The sequence below is a fragment of the Coccinella septempunctata genome, chromosome 5 (genome assembly GCF_907165205.1).
Source record: "Coccinella septempunctata chromosome 5, icCocSept1.1, whole genome shotgun sequence".
Classification (NCBI taxonomy): Eukaryota; Metazoa; Arthropoda; class Insecta; order Coleoptera; family Coccinellidae; genus Coccinella; species Coccinella septempunctata.
Window position 1 is genome coordinate 19670511 of NC_058193.1, and position 23392 is coordinate 19693902.

At 35.1% G+C, this 23392-nt stretch overlaps 1 protein-coding gene across 3 annotated transcripts in view; it reads right to left on the reverse strand.

Annotated features, from left to right (window-relative positions):
- LOC123313099 (protein phosphatase 1 regulatory subunit 14B) overlaps positions 1 to 23392 on the reverse strand; it is a 96644-nt gene that overhangs the window by 30940 nt on the left and 42312 nt on the right. The window contains exon 1 of one of the 3 annotated variants that reach the window (XM_044897817.1): positions 421 to 537. The exons of the other annotated variants lie outside the window; for them this stretch is intronic. Within the exon in view, the coding sequence (XP_044753752.1) occupies positions 421 to 468 (48 nt within the window). The 5' untranslated portion in view covers positions 469 to 537. Of the gene's footprint in view, positions 1 to 420; positions 538 to 23392 lie in introns of those variants that run through there. 3 annotated transcript variants of the gene reach the window in all.

Consider the following 23392-nt stretch of genomic DNA (forward strand, 5'->3'; position numbering starts at 1 on the left):
GAATTTTTAATGTTTGTATGTGTGTCCACGAAAGAAGTGGAATTGGGAAATCATCGAATGGCTATATATCGATCATATTACTTATATTAGATGCAAAATGATATTCTAAATGTTCAGAAATGAATGATGGACTGAAAACAAATCGATTTGGATCCGACAATTAGATGATTCAAAGTTTTTATTTTACATAAATGTATTACGTCACTATCAACTGAACATGTAGTACGGTTTTATGGAACAATCATCCCTGCCTTCCTGTTATTTTATATTCAAACTTCGGTATAAATATAGTTCGAATTCATTTTCAGGACAGACAAGAATAATTTTCTGCCCGAAATTATAATGACTCGCTTTAATCACAAGAAGAGAGCAATTGAAAATCTAAAGAAAAAGAAAGGGTTGAGATAGAATATGACTCACCCGAGACCAAAACCAATTGGTCGTAGTGACTTTTTTAAATTTCATCATTCTGGTTCTCTCGACTACCACTGACTGAGTATTCAACAGGAGTTCAACAAGTTTATAGAAAAATCGATGTAGCACGTATCAAAATAACAAATCATGATAGTTAAATCAAACATGTTGCGTCATGTAGGTGTACACATGTGATTTGCTGATTCGAGTACACCAAATCGAAAGTTATACCAGGTGTTCCAAATATGTTGGCTCTAGTAGGTAAAAATTGAAATCAATTTATCAGCTCATAATCTAGTATTATTATTGTGTTGAAAGTGAAATTAAAAGGCTGATAAATTAGGCAAACATTTCTTGAAAACATTTTACGATTAGGTTGATCAATACTCCCCACGTGATATGACTATAAACAAACTCGAATATGATGGTTAAAACTCTGGACACAGCCAAAACTATGAGAACTACACTGCCTGCTATTGGCACTGTCAAGGTCAATTGACAAATAAGCACTATAGGCATTGGGTTCAGACCACATTAGTGCTAATGCTAATAGTTTTCATGAAAAACCAAACGTCTAGAACTGAAAGCAGCCTTTTAGGGAAATTATGAGTTTACTGGACGGCTCAGAATATACGGATGAAGGCCTTTATTTACATCAAGAAGAAGCTGTGAGGATTTCTGCAGCTGAGGCAAACTGAGGACCAATTCTTTTTGATACTGGACACAAATTCTCCTGCACCTCATCGGACAAAAATCAATTACCTCGAAACGAAACGGTAAAAATTGTTCTATCAACACTCTTCTTTGGCGCTTTGAAAAAAAATTCGAAACAAAAATATTGTTTTTCTTTCAAAATCATGATTTTCTCTGAACTAAATTGTGTTTCTGTGTAACACGGTTAGAAATAAATCATCTTCATATGGAGCAGGATATTTTTATGAAATTTAATCGACCTATTCGCTTTCGTTTCAGCTAAAAAGCCTGGATGCATTCCTTTCATTAGATTCCTAGATTTCACATATTTCTTCCGTCCGTGACAAGCGATTCTATCATTTACTTTTATTGGACCAACCTGTATTTAAGTGAGGATACGTTCGAATTGTGCATTATCTATTACAAATAATTGTACAACTGAAACAGGAATTCTAATTCGATAAGAATTTTTCCAGAGAAAAATTTCGGCAGAATTATCACTGAAGCAATCGAACATCATTCCGATCTGATAAGTTCTGAATTAATGAAATACTCGTCGGCAAAATGTTTGATTTTAGAGTGGAGAAAAATTGGTATTTATATGCTATTCCGTAGCTCATCTGTGAGTGATATTCAGTTGAGAGTTAAAAATCATTGTTATTAAATATACTGATAGGAATTAAATTTACTGTTAGGTACAAGGAAATACGTATGTAGTTCTTTGTATTCGATTGCATATTTCACATTGAATTGTTGTGGAGTAACTGGTATATCTGAGCTTCATTTTTCTTATGCTGAGCAATTAGCACAACGTACGCAGGATTCAAATGCTGATTGCTAAACTTGTCATTCGTATTACTTGCAAAAACTGAGCTCAATTTATGAATGAATCTCAAACCAGAAAAATTATATTTTTCATTCCACTTCTAAATATTAGTGACAATTACATCGTGAAGTTTTTTAATAACTTCGATCACAAAAAATATCAGGCACTCTGTGAGTTTAAGTCTAGGCAAATTGTGTTTCTCCGCATTTTTTGCATAAAACCCAAACATTGCTGGCTGTCAAGCCCTTGTACAAACAGAAATATCTTATCACATGCTCATTTTGACCTCGGTAAATATTTGTGTTGCAGATATGTGAAATGTTAAGCGATAGTGCTAATCGAGAGATGCGTGGTTAAATTCAAATCGTGTATCAAATAATTCTCCGATACCGGAATAGATTATCCCGCATTGGCAAAGGAAATAAACAAAAATATTGATGGGTTGAAGGTGGGAAGTGAATCCAAGTTTGAGTGAATTCATAAAAATCAGATGAACGGATTGAAATCTTTCTACCTTCAGAACTTATACTGAATATCTGAAAAAATCTACAAATTATATCTAAGGGGTTAATAGCCAAAGTAGACCAAAGTTTTTTATTAACTCAAATTAATGTTTTCAAATGTGATATACATACATATTATTATTTAAAAAAAATTGAATTTGAAGCTCTAAATTGTTCTTGATCATGGTGGATCTTCGCCAGGTGGAAGAACAATTGTGATTGCATTTGAGTGTTTAACCTTTCCTCCCTAATTTTTCAGAAATAAAATTAACAATGTGATAATTATTAAATATCATTTTGCGAGGCTACGATACGTACGAAATTTCAAGGTATGGTATGGTATGTTTTTTTCCTGACCTTTTGGGAAACGGAGCCTACGAATTTTGAGACAGCTGGAAATTTATGTTATTCAAATATATAAAACGGGATGTTTTCAAACGTGAGACTTTTTTGACAGAAGGTATAGTAAGTAATTTTATCAAAAATTGTCTATACATATAAAATATTCAAGAGTGCTGAGCTACAATCCTTAGAATTCCGACAAAATTTCATTATTTCAAGTATGGGACTGTGGGAGGTGACTCCGGCATTGGAAAACCGAAACAAAACATGAACATACAGGGTTGGGATAAAGTTTGGCACCAAATTAATATATTTAAAACGGAACGGACGGTAATTTTGAAATTTATTGTCAGAAGGTGAATGGCAAGCACTTCGAACATTTAAAATGTTTTTTTTTTAAATTATTTTCAATAAATTTTTTCTACTAGTAAAAGCCCTGTATATCTTCTTTTTATAGATTTTCATAAAAAATACGTCATGAAAAGCAGAAAGAGTTATCTAATACAAAGTATTTCGTTTTATTTCTCACTATTGATACAAATAACAACGATTTATTTATTTGAATGGATTTTTTCTCAAATGTACAAAAAGACTGAATTTCTTCTTTTTACAGATAATTTTTACATGGAACCCGATATGGACAGATCCGAAACAAGGTGCACTTTCAGAATCTGCAGAAATATACAGGGTGTCCCATTTAAATAAAAAAAGTTTTGTCATTTCCGGTTAAACCGGAAGTATCTCATGAATGAAAATATGCTCATCAGATGCATTGTGGTCCATTACACTCAGCTGAGAAATTTCAAAAATATCGCCCGTTTTGTTTTGAAGATATTAATTTGGTGCCAAACTTTATCCCAACCCTGTATAGCTAGGTAATGGTTATGGTTCAATACATCCGAATATAGGTACATACGGTGACTTGAAAAAATTGTTGTATCTTGTGATTGCGTTGGAAACAGTGTGGTTTGAACAAATGATAAGTTTGAAAAATATATACAAGCAATGCGGTCCTAGTCACCACATAACGCAGAATATGTCGAAAAGTGGAACGACGGCAGTTAAAGGTTTTAACAAAAAAATTGTTATGGAGGAAAACAAACTTCTTTAAATAGTCCAGAATTTTTGTGGAACATAGAAAGTAGTAAACTTAGAGGCGCAGTTTTGGATATTCAAAACAAAACAAGAACATCTAAAAAATTTAGCAAATAGAAATAAACAAGAAAAATGTTCTTAGAGAAGTTGGTGTTTTTGATCACTCACTATGGGCAGAAAATCCACAATATATCAGACGGTAGCGAACATATTCAATGTAAAGTTACTACAGGATTTTCGATAAATGTCATCGTAGAATAAGTTCCCGAAAATTAATTTTTTTATTTTCCATTTGACTTGTCCAATACATTGTAAATGTTTTAAGGCATCAATAAATATATAGGTAATTATCATTATTATATCAAAGTATTAAAAATAAACAACCATCAATAGGAGCCAGTTAATTGTTAATTCATGTGAAATTTTTGTTTAAAGGTGATGAAGTTCCTCTTGCCTTTAAACTTAAATTTTTTCCACTGCATAATACCCATTGGGAATTCCAAACAAGCGATACGCCCCCTGGTGTCATTTTTTTGTAAATAATAAGTGAATGCACATCGAGGGACGGAGAATATTTTGGTGTTTCAATAGGAGTTTTCCTGAAAAATATACCTTAATATGTTGAAAATATCTTCATGTATCTCGTGACAATGGGGAAAGCTTGGTGAAGTTTTCATAATTTGTATCCTTTGAGCAAATCTTCGATTACGATTTTCTTGTGGAGATGCCAGTTTTTACTATTTTCCACGAAGAAATGAACTTTTAGTCAATGTTTAAGGACATATGTATCTCGTCCTTATACCATGGTAAAGTTTTTGTACATTTCAAATTGGTAGAATAGGAGGTGAATCTAACTGACCTGGATATATAATCTCAAAATCAAAGGATTTACACAAAAAACGAATTTGTTTCTCGCAGAGAGGACGTTTTTCCCCTAGTAAGTTGATATGCATATGAATTCACAAAAAATTCATTTAGAAAATCATTTCTGATCTCCAGTTCAACTTGAAATAGTTTTCTTAGCTGCAATGTTGCAATTTTAGCCATTGTATATAATGGAGAAGGCAAGGTATCATAGTTGTGGCTCTCCATATAATAAATTTCCGAGTAAATTTCTTTCTATTATGATCGTGTAAAGAGTCAAGAAGTTCAGATTCAAAAAATATTGCTCTGTTTTATCAGCTGATTAACAACATAGTCGGAATTTTTTTTATATATACTAATACTTCATGACATCTATTGACCTAAAATTGATAATAATTAACACACTTGAATCCAGTTCCGACAACCAATCTTCAAAATTGAGAGAAACCAACAATAAACTGAGAAAAAAAGATTTATTTGACGAAAATCTCAAAATCCCTTTCAAAAATGACAATGACTGCATTAACTTTTTATCTCGAACTGTCATCACCATGTCGCTGCAATCTACAGTTAAATTCTCAATGCATTTCCTCTTTAGGAGCATCTAATCTTCAACCTTTAGCCAAAGAAGATAACCTATATGAACTCTCCTCAAGCTACTGCATATTATGTGTCAATGTTTCATTTTTGTTCCAAAGCAAAAATAAATATATTTAAAACTGATCTCTTGTATTTTACATGCAAATAATCAGTTTGTATAAACGTCAGTTATGTTCGTCATACACGTTTATGTATTTTCGACTTCATATTTTTCGAAGCGATTCGATATTGTGATTAAATACGTAATTACTGAAACTTTCAAGTAAAACGGACAACATAGCGCTGATTTGAAACCAAAAAATGTTTTGACAAGCGTCAAAACCACACATTTTCGTACTCTACAGAGACGAATGTGTCAAATTTCCATGGCCAACCGAGTGCTGAAATGAAAGTGAATGGAGTATAAATTTATATAGCACCTACCTTCTCGTATTAAAAATTCATGTGTCAAATCTCAATTGTGATTTGCGACACTAAGCAACTATCTGACCCCAGTCTTTGGATAACAAAAATGTTTATTTCCATTCCTTGTATCTATGTTCCAAGATAAATACCATTTCACTGTACCTTTTTGGCAATATTCCATACTGAACTATTGATTTAACATTCGTGACTTCATTATGCATTCGAGTCTCTCAAGGTGAAAATAGTCCGGGTGTCGTTAAAAGGAAGTAAAACTAGGATTAATTCATTTATAGGAGGGCTTTTTTGCATGAAATTGAATTAAGAGATTAACCGAATATCTGCCTACCTATCCATATAGAAATATAATAGATAAGAGGATAGAACCAAAGTAAGCAGGAAATTATTTAGTTTGTAATACTTGAATTTTTTGCTTTGAATTATTCTGCACCACATTATTTGATACCGATTTCATGTCCATATCAGATCCTGAAATGAATTTGTTCCCAAAGTTAAAAGCTTCTTATTTCACCCAGTATGTGGCACGGTCCTTTTGGAGCCACTCATTGGCTAAATCAAAATCATTTAATATCGGCAGAAACAACATTTATGTCATGTTGCGATATATCGATATAACGGGTGGCCCACCCCAGACGCGGCGCACATTTTGAGGGAGTAAACGAAGATATTTTGAAAAGCTTTTCTTTTGGTGTGTGTAGGATGTCCTAAAGCATAATCTAAAATTATTGTCATATATACAGGGTGTTCGAAAACAAAGATATAGATCAAAGTTACACTTTTTTAAATGCAACACCCTATATTTGACCTCAAAAATGGAATGGCAAGCTCAAGTTATGATGAGTTTCTTCTGATTACTTTATAGCTGAGAAGCATCCTTTACGAGATAATGGCGAAAAATAGAAAATATGAAGTTTTTTTAAATAGCAATTAATGAAGAAACTAGTGAGGCCAGCGATACAGACAGAACTCTGGAATATACAGAGTGATCATAATTAATTCTCAAACATCAACTACAAATAATCGTCGAAAACTTTCTTATTTCAAATGGCACAACCGGTATTTCTATATCTCGTTGAACGTAAAAATTTATTTCGAAACTATCTACTATTCCTACATCTAAACCTGATAGTTTCTGAGCAATTTTCGATTTATAATTCAAAACTAGTAAACCATTCTCTCCATTATCTCGTAAATGGTTCTTCTAAGGTATAAAGTGATCTGAAGAATATCATCATAATTTGAGCTTGCCATTCCATTTTTGAAGTCAAATACGGAGTGTTACATTTAAAAACTTTGGTCTATATTTTGACCCTGCATAATATATGACAATAATTTTAAATTGTGCATTTGAACTCCCTTCGCACACCACAAAAAAATATTTTCAAAATATCTTTATTTACTCTCTCAAAATGAGCGCCGCGTCTGGGGTGGGCCACCTGGTATATTTATCACTAGTAACTCCCTGTTTGATCAGCCTTATTTGCAAAAAAGTAATGTGTCAACTCGTTTATTTTGTAGCAGCCTCGTACTCGTGAGAAAAGAGTGACAATATACTTGATACTTGCCAACACTTTATTACAAATGTGCAAAGATTTAGGTTTTGTGATTGATAACCGAGGTTTCGTTTATTTATCAGAAAAATATGAATATCTACCAAGTCCTATTCCTGTGAAAAGGTACATGAAATCGGTCACACACGGAAGTTCATCGTACGCGCGTCATGTAATTTTTCAGGAAGAGATTAATGGTTGAGAACATTCAACATTTATGCCCACACTCGAACGTTGATGTTTGTCATTCTTTGTATGTTTCATGAAGCACGAATTCTTCTCTCGGCTTTATTGTACAAATCAAATCATAAGATTCCATTTACTTCCTCTTTTTATGTATCTATATGAATAAAAGACAATCTATGGAAACTATGTAAGCACATCACATTCAAACGACTGAACCAAATTGGATAATTCTTTTTTTGTGTTCGTTATTGTCAGGACAAGGTTTAGGCAACAGAATATGTCAGAAAAAATCGTACGGAGAAGAAAAAAGGCTTTACTTTTTCCTTCGAGCAATTATAGAGTGTTCTCCTTCTTTCTTTCAATAGGTCGATGGTTCATAACGTAACGTCATTCAGGAGTTTGACGCTAAGACAAAAAGTGATAGACTGAATTGAAAATTGAGAATATTATTCGAAAAATTTAATAAAAAAACCATAAGTACTATACAGGGTGTTTCCTAATTGAATGTCAATATTTGTGGGGGTGACTTTTGGGCCCGTTTTAAGAAAAAAACTTTATATGTACATATGTCCCAAACGTCTTTCCTTTTGAGATACGGGGTGGTAAAGTTTTCAAAAATAAATCATTTATTATCAATATCTACAATACCACTTCAGATATTTTAATGAAATTTGTCATTCATGTACTATGAATCAAGTGGAATTTTTTTGAGTATCACTTTTTTTAATATCCACCAGTGGCGTTCGTACGTAATTTGATCTACCTATTTTGGCAGACATTGAGGGCACGCCACAGATTTTTCCTGAAATAAAAACTATTTTTGAAATTTCCATTCATTTCTTACCAAAGTTGATCACCTGACTTATTTCAATCCGTTTCACGGTTTCCGCTTAAAAAAATAAAAACTGTTTTTTTTGCATGATCGTAACAATATCATTAATACATCTAATATATAAAATTCTCGTGTCACAGTTTTCGTTGCCATACTTCTCCGAAACGGCTTGACCGATTTTGATGAAATTTTTTGTGCTTATCCGGTATCTATGAGAATCGGCCAACATCTATTTTTCATCCCCCTAAATGTTAGGGGTAGTCCACCCCTAAATTTTTTTTTTATTTTTTAGACTAGGAAATTATTTATATGGCAAAACAACGTTTGCCGGGTCAGCTAGTACATATGATAATATCACCATGCAGAGACATATGTGGAGTTTTTTTTTTTTTATGAAACCCGTGAGTCGGACGAAAAAACTTCAAGAGATCAAATTTGCTCATGTTGAATACAGTCAGTGGCGTGCCACTGCATGTCAAAATAATACCGCCCTGTATCTCAAAAGGTAAGACGTTTAGGACATATGTTCATATCAAGTTTTCTTCTTAAAATGGGCCCAAAAATCACCCCCATAAATATTGACATTCAATTAGGAAACACCCTGTATGTGTCTATCGCGATTCTGTTTCGCGCACTTTCTTGTGGTATTTCTCTTGAGCATTTGAATTTTACAATGTGTGCTATCGGAAAAACTATCGAACATAGTGACTTATGGACTGTAAAGAATCGAATTTGAGTTGGTAGAATAATAAGAATTTTATGAAAATACTCAGAACTGCCGATTTTCGAATTATTTTTTTCAATCTCAGGACCAGTTTGTGATTAAGGATAGCTCATAATAATAATAGATTATTGTATTATCCCCTCTAATTGAAATTATTCTAAGTATTATATCGAAAAATAATATGTAAATGTAAATTGAAACAATTGTTTCTATATACATAATTTTTATTATAGGTACTCAGAATAAACTCCCTCTAGTTTGAAAAAATCATAAACATTAATTTTACATTTACTGAGATTTTCGATTATTTACTTAGAGAAATTTTAATTAGGGGTGATAATACAATAATCTAGGATTAATATGGGCGAGAAACGCTATCCTTAATCACAAATTGACCATGTGATTGAAAAAAAATAGTTCGAAAATCAGTAATTTCAGGTATTCTCTTAAAATTCTAATTACTTTGGAAACGGTACATTTTCGATGAACTAATGTTGGTGTTCTTTCAATAGTATTTGGTCTTCTCTACCGTGATGTGACGTTTGATTCACTAGTTTTGGGACACCCTCTATTTATACAGGCTGTCCCAGGATTAATGGGGATAAATTTGGAGGTTAAGTACCTCAAAACGAGAAGAAAAAGTCCTATGGGGTCATGCGCAGTAACTTTCCGTTGAAAAGTTACGTTGCTTCAGAGATGACGACTTGATTATGGATTCAATCAATTTTTTCAGAGAGATAAAAAATGAAATTTTATGATTTTGTGGTATTCTTCTAATGAAGACGTCTGGAACTGAATTTTTCATCGATTCTCCATAGCCACAGAGGGGTGAAATCAGCAACCTTTTTTATTTTCCACCATAACATTTCATGCAGGCTCATGTGTATTGAAATGACGATTTTTTTTCGGAAAATTTATTGTCTTCTGACTGTGTCCGTAAAAGAATAAATTAGATCATTTGGTCTGCTTTTGAACAGCACATCGGCATATTATTCATTTGGAAAATTTTTGGCATAATTCGTGCGCAAATCAAGTAAACACAACGATACAACGATCTAAATTGTTAATACTATGCTGGTTGTAAAACTGACATTCGAAATTACAAAAGGTCTCCCCTAAGCAACGAGAGAAGATCATGGCGGCTGTTGATTAGTATTCAAAAACAGAGCAAAGGACATATTTTATTTTTTACGGTAATACAATCTACTTCACGACAAAACTCGGGAAACAATTAAGTTTCCAAATGAAATAGTTTTTTCAATTCATAATTTCAAATTATCTTCGAAGCCTGTGAAGAATTATGGTATGAAGATAAAGTCAAAAGGGTTGTCGATTTAAACTCTTTCTAGTTATGAGGGATGATTGAGAAAATTAGTTTCAGGTGTGCATCCCTATTCGAAAAATACCTCTGTAAAATTTCATTTCATGTTTGAAGTAATGTAACTCTTCAACGAAGCGTTTCCAGACGTATTTCCATGGGAACTTTTGGTCTTATTTAAAGGCTCTGAACCAATACCCAGGAGGAAGGTCTTTATCTATCATTTTACTTCCAGTTACTTAATATTACCTCAGTATGGCAAGACAACGTCAGCCGGGTGTGCTAGTAAATTTATATTCTGATCGAAAAAAAAACACTTAATAATAAATGAATCAACTGGTATCACAACCTGAGAACCGTTCTTCATGGAATTGGTTCGGAAATTTAATATCAATATGCAAGGCTCCGTTCCGTCTACATTTTTCTCATGCTATAGGATCCCCATTTTACTTAGTCACGAAACAAAGTTAACCGTGTTCATCCCCCAAAGGGGAGGTGTTTCATAAAACCCATTCCAGAAAACTTCTGCAATAACTCGTTCCGTGCAAGCTGCCCTTCAGTTTAGTATTCGTGTTGACGTGGGAAGATTTACAATAAACGCAAATGCGACACTGGCTTTTGAGCTTGGCGGGGAAAGTTGAAGTTTCCACTCTTTTTTCAGTAGATCGATTTATGAAGTGAATAATATAATTTTTATCATGATCACTCGGATCTTTCCCTAGCTTCATTAGTAACATCACATTCGGAAATGAGATTTTTGTGTTTGTGAGTGAAAACTTTATTAAACAAAGGTAGCGATTAGTAGCAAAAGATTTACAAAAAATTCTATAATGTATCTATGATACTTAGATTAAGGGGTGTAGGGAAATTGACTATATAAGGTTTTCTCTTATTTATTTCATCTTTCTGTCAACGTTTCGACCCTGATTAGTGTCTTCTTCAGGACTATAAAAATATAAAATTGACCTTAGAACCAAGTACATGTGAGAACTTATGCAACACATACCGGAATATACAAAGTTAAAATCAGGAAACAATCTGAAAGTGCGGCATGAGTGCCGCACTCGATGCATAAAATGCATCGTAAATCTAAAAATTCTATGTGAATTCTTATTTTTTAAAAGGTACACCATGTATTTCATTTTCCTTATCGGTAAAGCTCTTTCTTCTCATTTCGAATATATACACTTTATTGAGGTTATCTCTGGCAGTTTTCTGAAAATATAGATATTTTCGTCTACGTCTAAGGCAGCTGTGGAACGCCACACGACAACGATACGATTTCTTTATATCAAAGAACCGTGGAAAATAAAACAACTGATATTTATTCCATTTATTTATTAACTAGAAGTTAAATTGAGTGTTCGAAATGTCCCTCACTTACTTCTACACACAATCGGTACCTTTTCATTAAGTTTCATTTCTGGATTATTATTGAGGTTATCAATTTCTTTCTCTATTTTGGTTGTAATGTGTTCAATATTTTGCGGACGGGCCATATACACTTTAGATTTCAAATATCCCCACAAAAAAGTGTCCAATGGAGTTATGTCGGCACTGTTAGGAGGCCATAGAATGGTCCTGCTATTCCACATATCTTAACTATTCATTCTTGACTGGCGTTCTACAGCTGCCCTAGATATAGACGAAAAAACCTATATTTCCAAATGAAAAGCTGCCAAAAATATCCTCGATAAAGTATAAATATTTGAAAGTAGAAGAAAGAGCTTTACTCATTAGAAAAATAAATTACAGGGTGTACCATTTAAAAAATAGGAGTCCACATAAAATTTTTAGGTTTACGATGCTTTTATGCATTTCCTAGTACTGAATTCTCAATGCCCATAAAAAATACTACAAATTTGCCCATTTGCCAACGTTTTCGCACGATCAATATTGATTGAGATAGCTATTGGGTAAAATATAAACAATCACCCTGTACATATCTACAAGGTGGGCAAAATTGGTGATACCTGAACTACAACTTTTCAACCCAAAGAGATAGAGGAAAATGAATGGAACATTGCGGTTACCATTTTTCGGGAAACTGATAATGCCGACAACTGCATTTCTCTATCTTCTTCTGTTTTCTATAGTTATAGGCCAAAATTGAAATTTGGATGATCACAACATTGGCCATCATCTCTGTTTCTGTTTGTGCTAGGATGTTGAAATAAAAACATTATACAGACATTTTTTGAAAGCAATCCAGTGGCGTACTCTGACTTTTCCTCTCATGATATCTGAACGCATCTGGCGATTTATTGTGTATTATATATTTCTGAAGTTATTGTTTCCACGAGAAAAAACACAACTTTGTTATAGCTCAGCAAGAAAACCTTTAGGAAGAACTGCTATCGAAAAAGTGTCTCTATAATGTTTTCATTTCAACATTCTAGCAAAAACAGAAACGGAGGTAATCAATGTTGAAATCGCCCACATTTCAATTTTGACCTATAACTCAAAAACAAAATAAGATAGAGGAGTGAAGTTGATGGCATATCAGTTTCCCGAAAAAGGGTTACCTCTATGTGGCATTCATTTTCCTCTATCTCTTTGGGTTGAAAAGTTGTATAGTTCAGGTATCACCAATTTTACCTACATTGCAAAATGGTGTTATAAAATATATCCATATATGTAAATATTTAGAACTACTATCAATATCATATTCACACGATATTCAGTGATAAATTGTAATCAAACATTTCACTTACCAAAAATCGAGTGTTCTGTTTCAGAAGATGATGAAATGGCGACTCTAAAATAGTTAAATTGATGAATGTTCTTTTATTCTTTTCTTTGTATACATTTCAAGAATTTCTGTTTTGGGAAAAACTCTATCCTTCAGGATACAACAAATTCAATGCATAAAAATTTTGTTCAAATGAATTTTAATAATGTTTCCACGCAATAATAAAATACGTTTCAACTGCGTTCACAAGGAATTTTAATTTCGAAATATTTAATCGCCGGACGTCCATTTGGGCAAATCCGAAGGTTCGAAATTCAATAATGGCTTCAACCAGTCATTATAACATGCAATCATTATAGTTCCAGTGAATCCAATCAGCCAAGCTCAGTCGACAGGCAGTAGTGTCGCAGCACCCCTAAATTCAATCACTTCCTAACTTAAAACCGATTCATAATTATTATGAAATGCAGTCAGAGGTGTGTTCCCCCGAGGCAGTGCCGCTGGCTCAGTACGAAATATCGATCTGTCTGGTGGCTGCACACAAGTCTGGATATTTGCAGGTTCTCAGCCAAGCCTTTTCACTATGTCGTTATTGAATAAAATATACAGACATTGGGCATATCGAAACTTTGATTGGGAGCTGTTTATTTAGCAGTTCTCGCAGATGAAATGACATGGTAATGATATCACTGAAAAACATGCATTCCGATTAAGTGGATTTGAAATGCTTCGAAATAAACCGTTTGTCAAAAGATGAGGCTACTGATGACTTTCGAAAATACATATTTTCCTTATTCTTATATAAAATTATAACTATTATAGCAATGTCTTCTGGTTCATAGTAAAGAAGGTTTCCATCAAGTTCAATCAATTTGTGTCAATACGAGTCAGAAAAGCACATTTTAATGATTTTCTTCTCTCTCTGTATTTCACAATAATTTCAAACGATTGTACGGAATTAAATAGAATTTCTATCATACCAAGAAAACCTCGAAGACAACTTACGAAGCCATCAGAGCCCTGAGGATGATTCAGTGGCTAATTCAGTCAATGTTAGCCAACGTGCAATATCACGTTTACTCTCAGAGTACTTTGTCCTTGGAACTATTCGTCTTTTTACCCTGATGTAGCAAGGGAAAATCTTCAAAAAGACGAAACATAACGCTCCTTGAGGTGGACAAACAGGGTGGGGTTCCTCACTCTTCTGTGCTCGAGATCCACTAAAACCCTATCCTGCTTCTTCATTGGTTCTGGGCATTTACCTATAAGCCGTAGGTCTCTTGATCGGTTTGTTTATTCTTGCCATAGACATAGACACATAGAAGGTGCGTTCGGCCAGTAGACTCTATCAGCACTTTTTGTTCCGAGTCGTTCGGCACGCAGTTTCAGAACAAAAAGTGTCAATAGTTGTCGTTCGTTCGAGACGGAGTAGAGTTTTCGGAATCAACTCTATGAGCCCCAGCTCAGAAGGTGGGGCGCGAAAGGAGGTTCTGTAGAAGTATGGTTATGAAACGAGACAAACCAAAAAAAAAAAAAAACAACTCATAAACAAACTATTCATAAAACTGTAGAATTTCCGGTTAATCGGCACTGAGAATGATCTATTCATATCTATCGCGTACAGGCGCAAGCCTCTGCGATTAATGTTTATGTCAAATAAACTTTATTATTATTATTATTATATTTAATTTTCCAACAAATTGCATTCAAATTCTAATTTTTCCCCCGATTTTTGTGGTTGACACTTGTCATGCGTTTATTCAGAAATTCAGAATTTGTACAGGATCCACTGACACCAGCTGATCTGTGATAAAATTCTAGTTCGACTCGCTCTGTACCGGTGCTTACAGGCCTAACGTAGCCAGACTGAGAAATGTCAGCATGAAATTGGCTATTTTATATAGAAAGAGAGAAATGATCGTCGGGCCATTACCTGTCTCTTTACTGTTCACATAGAAGTGAGTTCGGACCAATAAAAATTCTATAAAAAGACAACTAGCATGTCCGAGGTTCAGTTTCTCTCTCTCTCACTTTTTTCGACCGTATTTCATGCATATATAGAAAGGGAAGGCACAGTCCATGTCTCTATGTCTTATGGTTCTTGCACACTATCTTGCTGAGTTTCATGTGTTTATCCTCTGTTGTATATCTCTGCATTAGAATGTTGCAATGAGCTGCTATTCTTATTTAAATTTTCTTTCAATTTTTGTCTCGGTTTCCTTCTGCAATTGTTCATTATTCTTATTCTTATATTTTCCTTTGGGTCGTACTCTACTAGTCTCCTAAGTTCTAGATTCGGATTTTTCTTAGCCGTTTCAAATGTCAATTCTAAGACGGTTTCCCATTTCGAGTCTTGATATATTAGTCTTTTTCGAACAATCCAGAGTGCATCTATTGCACATCGTATCAACTTGTTTTCTGTGGTTTGGATTCTCCCGAAAAAACTTTTTACCGCAAATGCCCTCGCAACTAATCCGTAGGTCAGTTGAAGCCTGGCGACGGGTTTGATGATTTTCCATTTCTTCTCTTGTTACATATGACTCCTTCTACCTATTGGTAGGTTGGCAGGTTCATCACTGCTTTGGTATTGTCAATCGCTTCTTTTATGTGGCTCTTTCAAGTGAGTCCGAGAGTGAGTCCTTGGTCTAGTGTGATCATTGCTGAATCTCGTTACCGAGAATCTACAAAAAGCTTCAAAAACAAAACTATCGGTGCGATCAAACTTATAATTTCTTAGGGCTAATTGCGACTGTGTGCCCTCCTGTGACTGAAGAGACCCAACCGGGACCTACAGATCCTTCCACACTCCGAGCATGGATAGTCACCAACCAGATCTGGTCGCCGCTGTATTCTTCTCGAGACTCCATTATAACTGTGGACCAAAGACCTCCACTGTGATCTGTCTTACGTTAGTTGTTCCCAGTTTTGATTGGCATTAACTGATTTTCTAGTGTGATCACTTGATACTTCATTTCGTTTTTCAATTCCATTTCTTCTCCATCAATTTCTAAGTTGGTAGTAACTCTCAGACTTCTCTTTTGCAATATTATTTCCACTCAACACACCAGTTGTTCATTTCATCAGCCTCTTCTTTTAATCTTCGTTGTATAACTTTTAAATTGAGATTCCGGATGACTGCTATTAGGCTGAAGTCTGCGTGGTATGCATGTTTCTTGTGGGCACTATACACAATGTCTGCAGGTCGTCAGTTACCTCAACAGGAAAATAGGAGATCAATATAGCAGAGCAACAAACACTGTAAGTACGATGCCTGCAGGAGGACTTACAGAACTGTAGATACTTGCCTGATGATAACACACATTATGAGTGTAGAGCCTGCAGGCCAACTGACATTATGGGGGTAGATTCACATTTATTCTGCGTCAACTGCAGTTCCAGATCATCAGATTAACTTATCAATGTACGACACTGACGATTATCTTCAGTTAAACTGATAGTGTATGGGGCGCATTAGATTCTTTGGGTACATCATGGATATGAATATGATCCTGAAGTTATGGGTTCTCGGCTTGTTAACTTCAGTTCTTGGATGATACGGCAATACACCTTGTAAAATTTTCAGTTCCTAAATATGAATTGTAAAGTAGGAGCCCTAGTACTGATTCTTGGAGGAGTTCTGCTTACAGATATCTGGATGGTCAAAGTCAATAGGCGCTCAATTAACGTGTTCCAGTGTTAATTTTGACTTTTTGGTTGAGAAACTATTAATTTCATCTTTTCTCAAGACTTTTGTGTTCATTCTGACAAACACAAAATGAAAAAACAAAGGTAATGGTGGGATTCCATTTTTCGTGAAATTTCCAACGAGCTCACATATGGTTCCTTACATAATGAGAAAAAATTACTTAGTAGGGTTGGAAATTCGATAAACAACCGTTCAAATCAGGAACATTTCAAACTCAATAGGATGGACGACAACTGGAAATTTTCATTCTCCATTTTCCTGTCGAACATAACGAGAGATGTAATGAACTTTAAACTTTTCCCCTTCATAATTCCTCTAGTAGCCTTCAGAGGATATCTCTTAATGAAAAGATTGGTTCAGGAATTGAAGATCACAAATTATTTATAATAAAATACATGCGAAGTATGTCAAGTCGAATTTTCAAATGTAACAAATTGATAATTAATTGGATCATATGATTGAATTATCCAACGAGCAATAAGACCATGAAATTTTTTGAGATAGGAAGATGTTACTACGTATATTTTTTATACACGCTATATAAACTATGTGACATAGAAAACAGAACGCCCTAACGCCCAGTATTGATCTGTTAGAAAGAATTTCTAGGAATATATTTGTCAAGATAAGAAACGATCAGTTTTTTCAACCATAACTACAGAGAGGTTTTTGGTGGTTTTTCAACTGCTTAGCAAGTTCAATAGATTGATTTGATCATTTATTTTGTCGTATTGGTTTTAATTATCATACCTTTAATTCCAATTCAAGATTCAAATATAAAAGGAGATGTCCCCCCGCTGGTCAATTCATTCGGAGTCTGATTAATTCTGGTTTCGGTTATTCTGTATTTAGTGGTGATTCCAAATTTTTTATTATTCTGTCTAGAATTCTTTCTGATTTCGATTAATCTTGTGTTAAGTGGCGATTCCGACTATTCTGCTTACGCCACCGTACCGATAATACTTAGCTATCTATATAATCCTGTTTTACGTTAAAATCCGAGATTTTCTGTCAAGGTACGTCCAAGCATAATTTTGTAGCCAAGATTTCTTTCCGTTCAACTTTATTTCCGTAATTCTGTTATCATTTTTTGTTACCGTCATTAGAGATTGCGTGAAGGAGTCCACGGATATGCCGAGTGTAAGGGGACAATCGCTGAGACCGACCCTCTAGACGAGCCGTCATGAGTAAAAGAAAGAGGGTAAAACAGCATTCCGTACTATTATCTGGGAACGTCAGCTTCCACCTTTACCCGTCCTTTGCCACAATTTGTGTTTACCTCTACTACTCTACTTAGTACTATTCTCTGCTGGTGTGAAATCCCGAGGGGAGCAGAAAACACTCAGACGTGAACCGCCATGTTTCTATGCCGTCTTGATCGAATCCTATCCCTGCTGAGTTCAGACTTCATTGCCCGTTAAATGTGCATTTGAGATCGGATCCTGAGATCTTCACCACCTTTGCATGGCTATTTGTATATAATTCCGAGAAAAACCCTTTTAATTGTGTGAGGTAGACTGTTTCTATTCCACCTATTGCACTGTGATTTTGACTTGACTGATTTATTTCATATACCTGTAAATCGATAGATTCTTAGAGTTGTGTAATAGCATCTATCGTGTACCTTATTGCGAAAAAACGAATAAGCTTTGTGAACTCGTATTTTGCTTTCACTAGTTATCGCTAAACCCTAGATTGGCCTAGATAGCAGGAAACCTTATCTGCGACTAGAATCCACCAGGGTAGGTTTGCTATTTTCCCTTCAAATAAAAGCTGGCGCTCGAGACATCCTGGGAAACGTCATTACACGTTCAATCGAAGAATTGGATTGGTTTGTAGGGGACGACATATTTGATCGACATGGAAGTGCTCCAGATACCTGCAATTTCCTCAAAACAACATTGCTTCCGAAATTGGAGTACGTTTTCCAAATAAGCGAAGTAATGGAGATTACGTGTAAATCAAGTTAATATCGTGGAGCAATTATTCAGAATTCATCTCGCCATTTTTCGTTTATCGCCTGGACGCGAAAATTAGGTAAAAACAACTATCTGCTCATGTGTTGCGTGATGTTACTTCACGCTCTACTAATACGTGTGTTTCAACCTGAATATACCCAGATATTTTTCCTAGTATTCGAGTAATTGTTTTATTGCTCCAACCTACTGTTGATTTCATTCTGAGTTCAATTAATTAAGTCTTCCTCTTATATAAAATGTAGGGGCAAAATTTTCAGTATCACTGATCGTAATATACATAGTGACTAGAAAGTAATGCACAAAATTCATATCATCGGTATTTAGTATTCTGTAGAAAAATTCCTGAACAGGCCCATTTTGAATTACGAAGTTGTTCATGTATTTTATTTATATTGAGGAGTTTAAGCTGCGTCCTCAACGGGGGTTGGAGGCTAGTTAAGTTTTTTTTAATGGCAACCTTTGCTTTTTGAGCCATAAATGGAAATAGACTTTTCGTTGCTGAGGATGATTTGGTAACTGATGGGTTTTTTAATTAACCCTTTTTTTATAGGAATATTCAAGAAGTATTCGGATCTGAGTAAGAATTAATTGAGCCTCCTCACTTAACATCGAGCTGAACATTGTCGCCTTAGGAAGAAACTGATGAGAATGGGCTCATCAAAAACTGACGAGTGTAGATTCTGTGGTGAAGGGGGAAAACCCTCTGATTACAGAATGTCTCTCCATTGCAAGCCTGCGCAAGTAATGTCTTGGACGAAAATTTTTTATTAGGAATGAACACTTAGCCAGCTTGAAGCTCTCTATGATACTGGAGTTCATTGGAACTCTGGAGCTGAAGGGCGAGCACTTGTGAGAAGAGCTCGATGGAGGCACAATATACCTTAAAGTCGCATTGGAATGTAACCCGCTTACCAAACTTTTAAGTATTCTAGAAAAAAATGGTTAAATTAATTATTCGAATTGAACTTTTATGCGTATTTTTAGGTCAACGACATACACTTTAGGAGTGATATTTTCGAAGTGATATGGAAGCCATGACGATAGGGTACGCATTGATGAAAAAAATTACAAAAGTATAATATGAACAAAGCTATATACTAATTAGATCGTTGTATGAATCAGTTGGACCAGAAAAGTAAGGTTATATTCTGAGAAGTTATTACAGGAACACCAGACGTTCTTCACAACTTTTCAAGGTTAAACAGACTGAGATTGGCCATCTGTAGTTCATCAATAAATGATAAGTTTCATTGATATAGGTATCAAACGAAGCTGTTGTTCTATCAAAATTTAGCTTGGAATTTCGTTAAATTCCGACTTCAAAACCGGTGTGAACCTAGCAGACCGTTTCCAGCAGACCGTTCGGCGGAAACACCCGAACGCGGTGACCAGTGGCGTACAGCCAAAATTTTATAACACGGAAACTATTCGTCGGAGCATAACCATATTTGGTGTGTAGGAGGTTTATATCGATGTGATTAACTACAAAGAAAATCAGCGACTCGCATAGGGATCCAGGGGGTGATTCGTCATCCCTTATATTTCGAAATTCGATAACACGAAAACTATTCGCCGGAGCATAACCATATTTGAAATGTAGGATCTTTATATCAATGTGATTAACCACACAAAAAATCAGCGACTCGCATAGGGATCCAGGGGGTGATTCGTCATCCCCTAAATTTCAAAATTTTATAACAGGGAAACTATTCGCCGGAGCATAACCATATTTGGAATGTAGGATCTTTATATCAATGTGATTAACCACAATAAAAATCAGCGACTCGCATAGGGATCCAGGGGGTGATTAGTCATCCCCTAAATTTCAAAATTTTATAACACCGAAACTATTCGCCAGAGCATAACCATATTTGGAATGTAGGATCTTTATATCGATGCGATTAACCACAAAAAAACCAGCGACTCGCATAGGGATCCAGGGGGTGATTAGTCATCCCCTAAATTTCAAAATTATATAACGGGAAAACTATTCGCCGGAGCATAACCATATTTGGTATATAGGATCTATCTATCGACGTGATTGACCACAAAAAAAATCAGCGACTCGCATAGGGATCCAGGGGGTGATTAGTCATTCCCTAAATTTCAAAATTTTATAACACCGAAACTATTCGCCGGAGCATAACCATATTTGGTATGTAGTATCTTTACATCGATGTGATTAACCACAAAAAAAATCAGCGACTCGCATAGGGATCCAGGGGTGATTCGTCATCCCTTATATTTCGAAATTCGATAGCACGGAAACTAGTCGCTGATTTTTTTTTTGTGGTTAATCACATCGATATAAAGATCCTACATTCCAAATATGGTTATGCTCCGGCGAATAGTTTCCGTGCTATCGAATTTCGAAATTTAGGGGATGACGAATCACCCCCTGGATCCCTATGCGAGTCGCTGATTTTTTTTTGTGGTTGATCACATCGATATAAAGATCCTACATTCCAAATATGGTTATGCTCCGGCGAATAGTTTCCGTGTTATAAAATTTTTAAATTTAGGGGATGACTAATCACCCCCTGGATCCCTATGCGAGTCGCTAATTTTTTTTTGTGCTTAATCACATTGATATAAAGATCCTACATTTCAAATATGGTTATGCTCCGGCGAATAGTTTTCGTGTTATCGAATTTCGAAATATAAGGGATGACGAATCACCCCCTGGATCCCTATGCGAGTCGCTGATTTTTTTTGTGGTTAATCACATCGATATAAAGATCCTACATTCCAAATATGGTTATGCTCCGGCGAATAGTTTCCGTGTTATAAAATTTTGAAATTTAGGGGATGACTAATCACCCCCTGGATCCCTATGCGAGTCGCTGATTTTTTTTGTGGTTAATCACATTGATATAAAGATCCTACATTTCAAATATAGCTATGCTCCGGCGAATAGTTTTCGTGTTATCGAATTTCGAAATATAAGGGATGACGAATCACCCCCTGGATCCCTATGCGAGTCGCTGATTTTTTTTGTGGTTAATCACATCGATATAAAGATCCTACATTCCAAATATGGTTATGCTCCGGCGAATAGTTTCCGTGCTATCGAATTTTAGGGGATGACGAATCACCCCCTGGATCCCTATGCGAGTCGCTGATTTTTTTTGGAGTTAATCACATCGATATAAAGATCCTACATTCCAAATATGGTTATGCTCCGGCGAATAGTTTCCGTGCTATCGAATTTCGAAATTTAGGGGATGACGAATCACCCCCTGGATCCCTATGCGAGTCGCTAATTTTTTTTGTGGTTAATCACATCGATATAAAGATCCTACATTCCAAATATGGTTATGCTCCGGCGAATAGTTTCCGTGTTATAAAATTTTGAAATTTAGGGGATGACTAATCACCCCCTGGATCCCTATGCGAGTCGCTGATTTTTTTTGTGGTTAATCACATCGATATAAAGATCCTACATTCCAAATATGGTTATGCTCCGGCGAATCGTTTCCCTGCTATCGAATTTCGAAATTTAGGGGATGACGAATCACCCCCTGGATCCCTATGCGAGTCGCTAATTTTTTTTGTGGTTAATCACATCGATATAAAGATCCTACATTCCAAATATGGTTATGCTCCGGCGAATAGTTTCCGTGTTATAAAATTTTGAAATTTAGGGGATGACTAATCACCCCCTGGATCCCTATGCGAGTCGCTGATTTTTTTTGTGGTTAATCAAATCGATATAAAGATCCTACATTTCAAATATGGTTATGCTCCGGCGAATAGTTTTCGTGTTATCGAATTTCGAAATATAAGGGATGACGAATCACCCCCTGGATCCCTATGCGAGTCGCTGATTTTTTTTGTGGTTAATCAGATCGATATAAACATCCTACACACCAAATATGGTTATGCTCCGACGAATAGTTTCCGTGTTATAAAATTTTGGCTGTACGCCACTGGTCACCGCGTTCGGGTGTTTCCGTCGAACGGTCTTCTGGAAACGGTCTGCTAGGTTCACACCGGTGACTTCAAAGAGGTAGATCGTTTCTCGAAATACAGGTTGCTTTTTTAACGAAAATTCATTTTCATAAAATATTGGGTAATCCCATATTTATGACGAATTGATGAATATGTACAAAAGGTGTTTTTTGATATTATTTCAGTTTTCTTCTATGAGAGGTAATAAAAACTATATGAAAATCATATCAAACGACTTGGATCATTTTCTACTATTCCGGACACTTTATCAAAAACCTGTTTCTGCATATGTACAAGACATCCGTATGGGTGTTTCAATGGACAAGGAATTTTATGTACATACGGTGTTGTTTGATCTTCATTCAGTTTTCTTATATAAAGAGGTCATTTCAATGCTAAGAAAACCTCATATGGTTCATCGATCTATTTCACAAAAAATTGTCCTTCATACCAACATATTTTTTATTTAAGGATTCTATGTACAGAATGTTTTTGTCCGAAATAAGAAATTATAAAATATCATGCGGCCCTTCTAAGCCTTCGTATAAAGTTGAGACTTGACACTGATCGGATTTATTCGAAGTTCGTTTCTTTTTTCATGCTCTTCTTTCAAAGTAAAGTGAAGAACAATATACCAAAAAAAGCTTTTTAATCGAACCATGGAAACAATAAAAAAATCTATTAAAAGTTTATG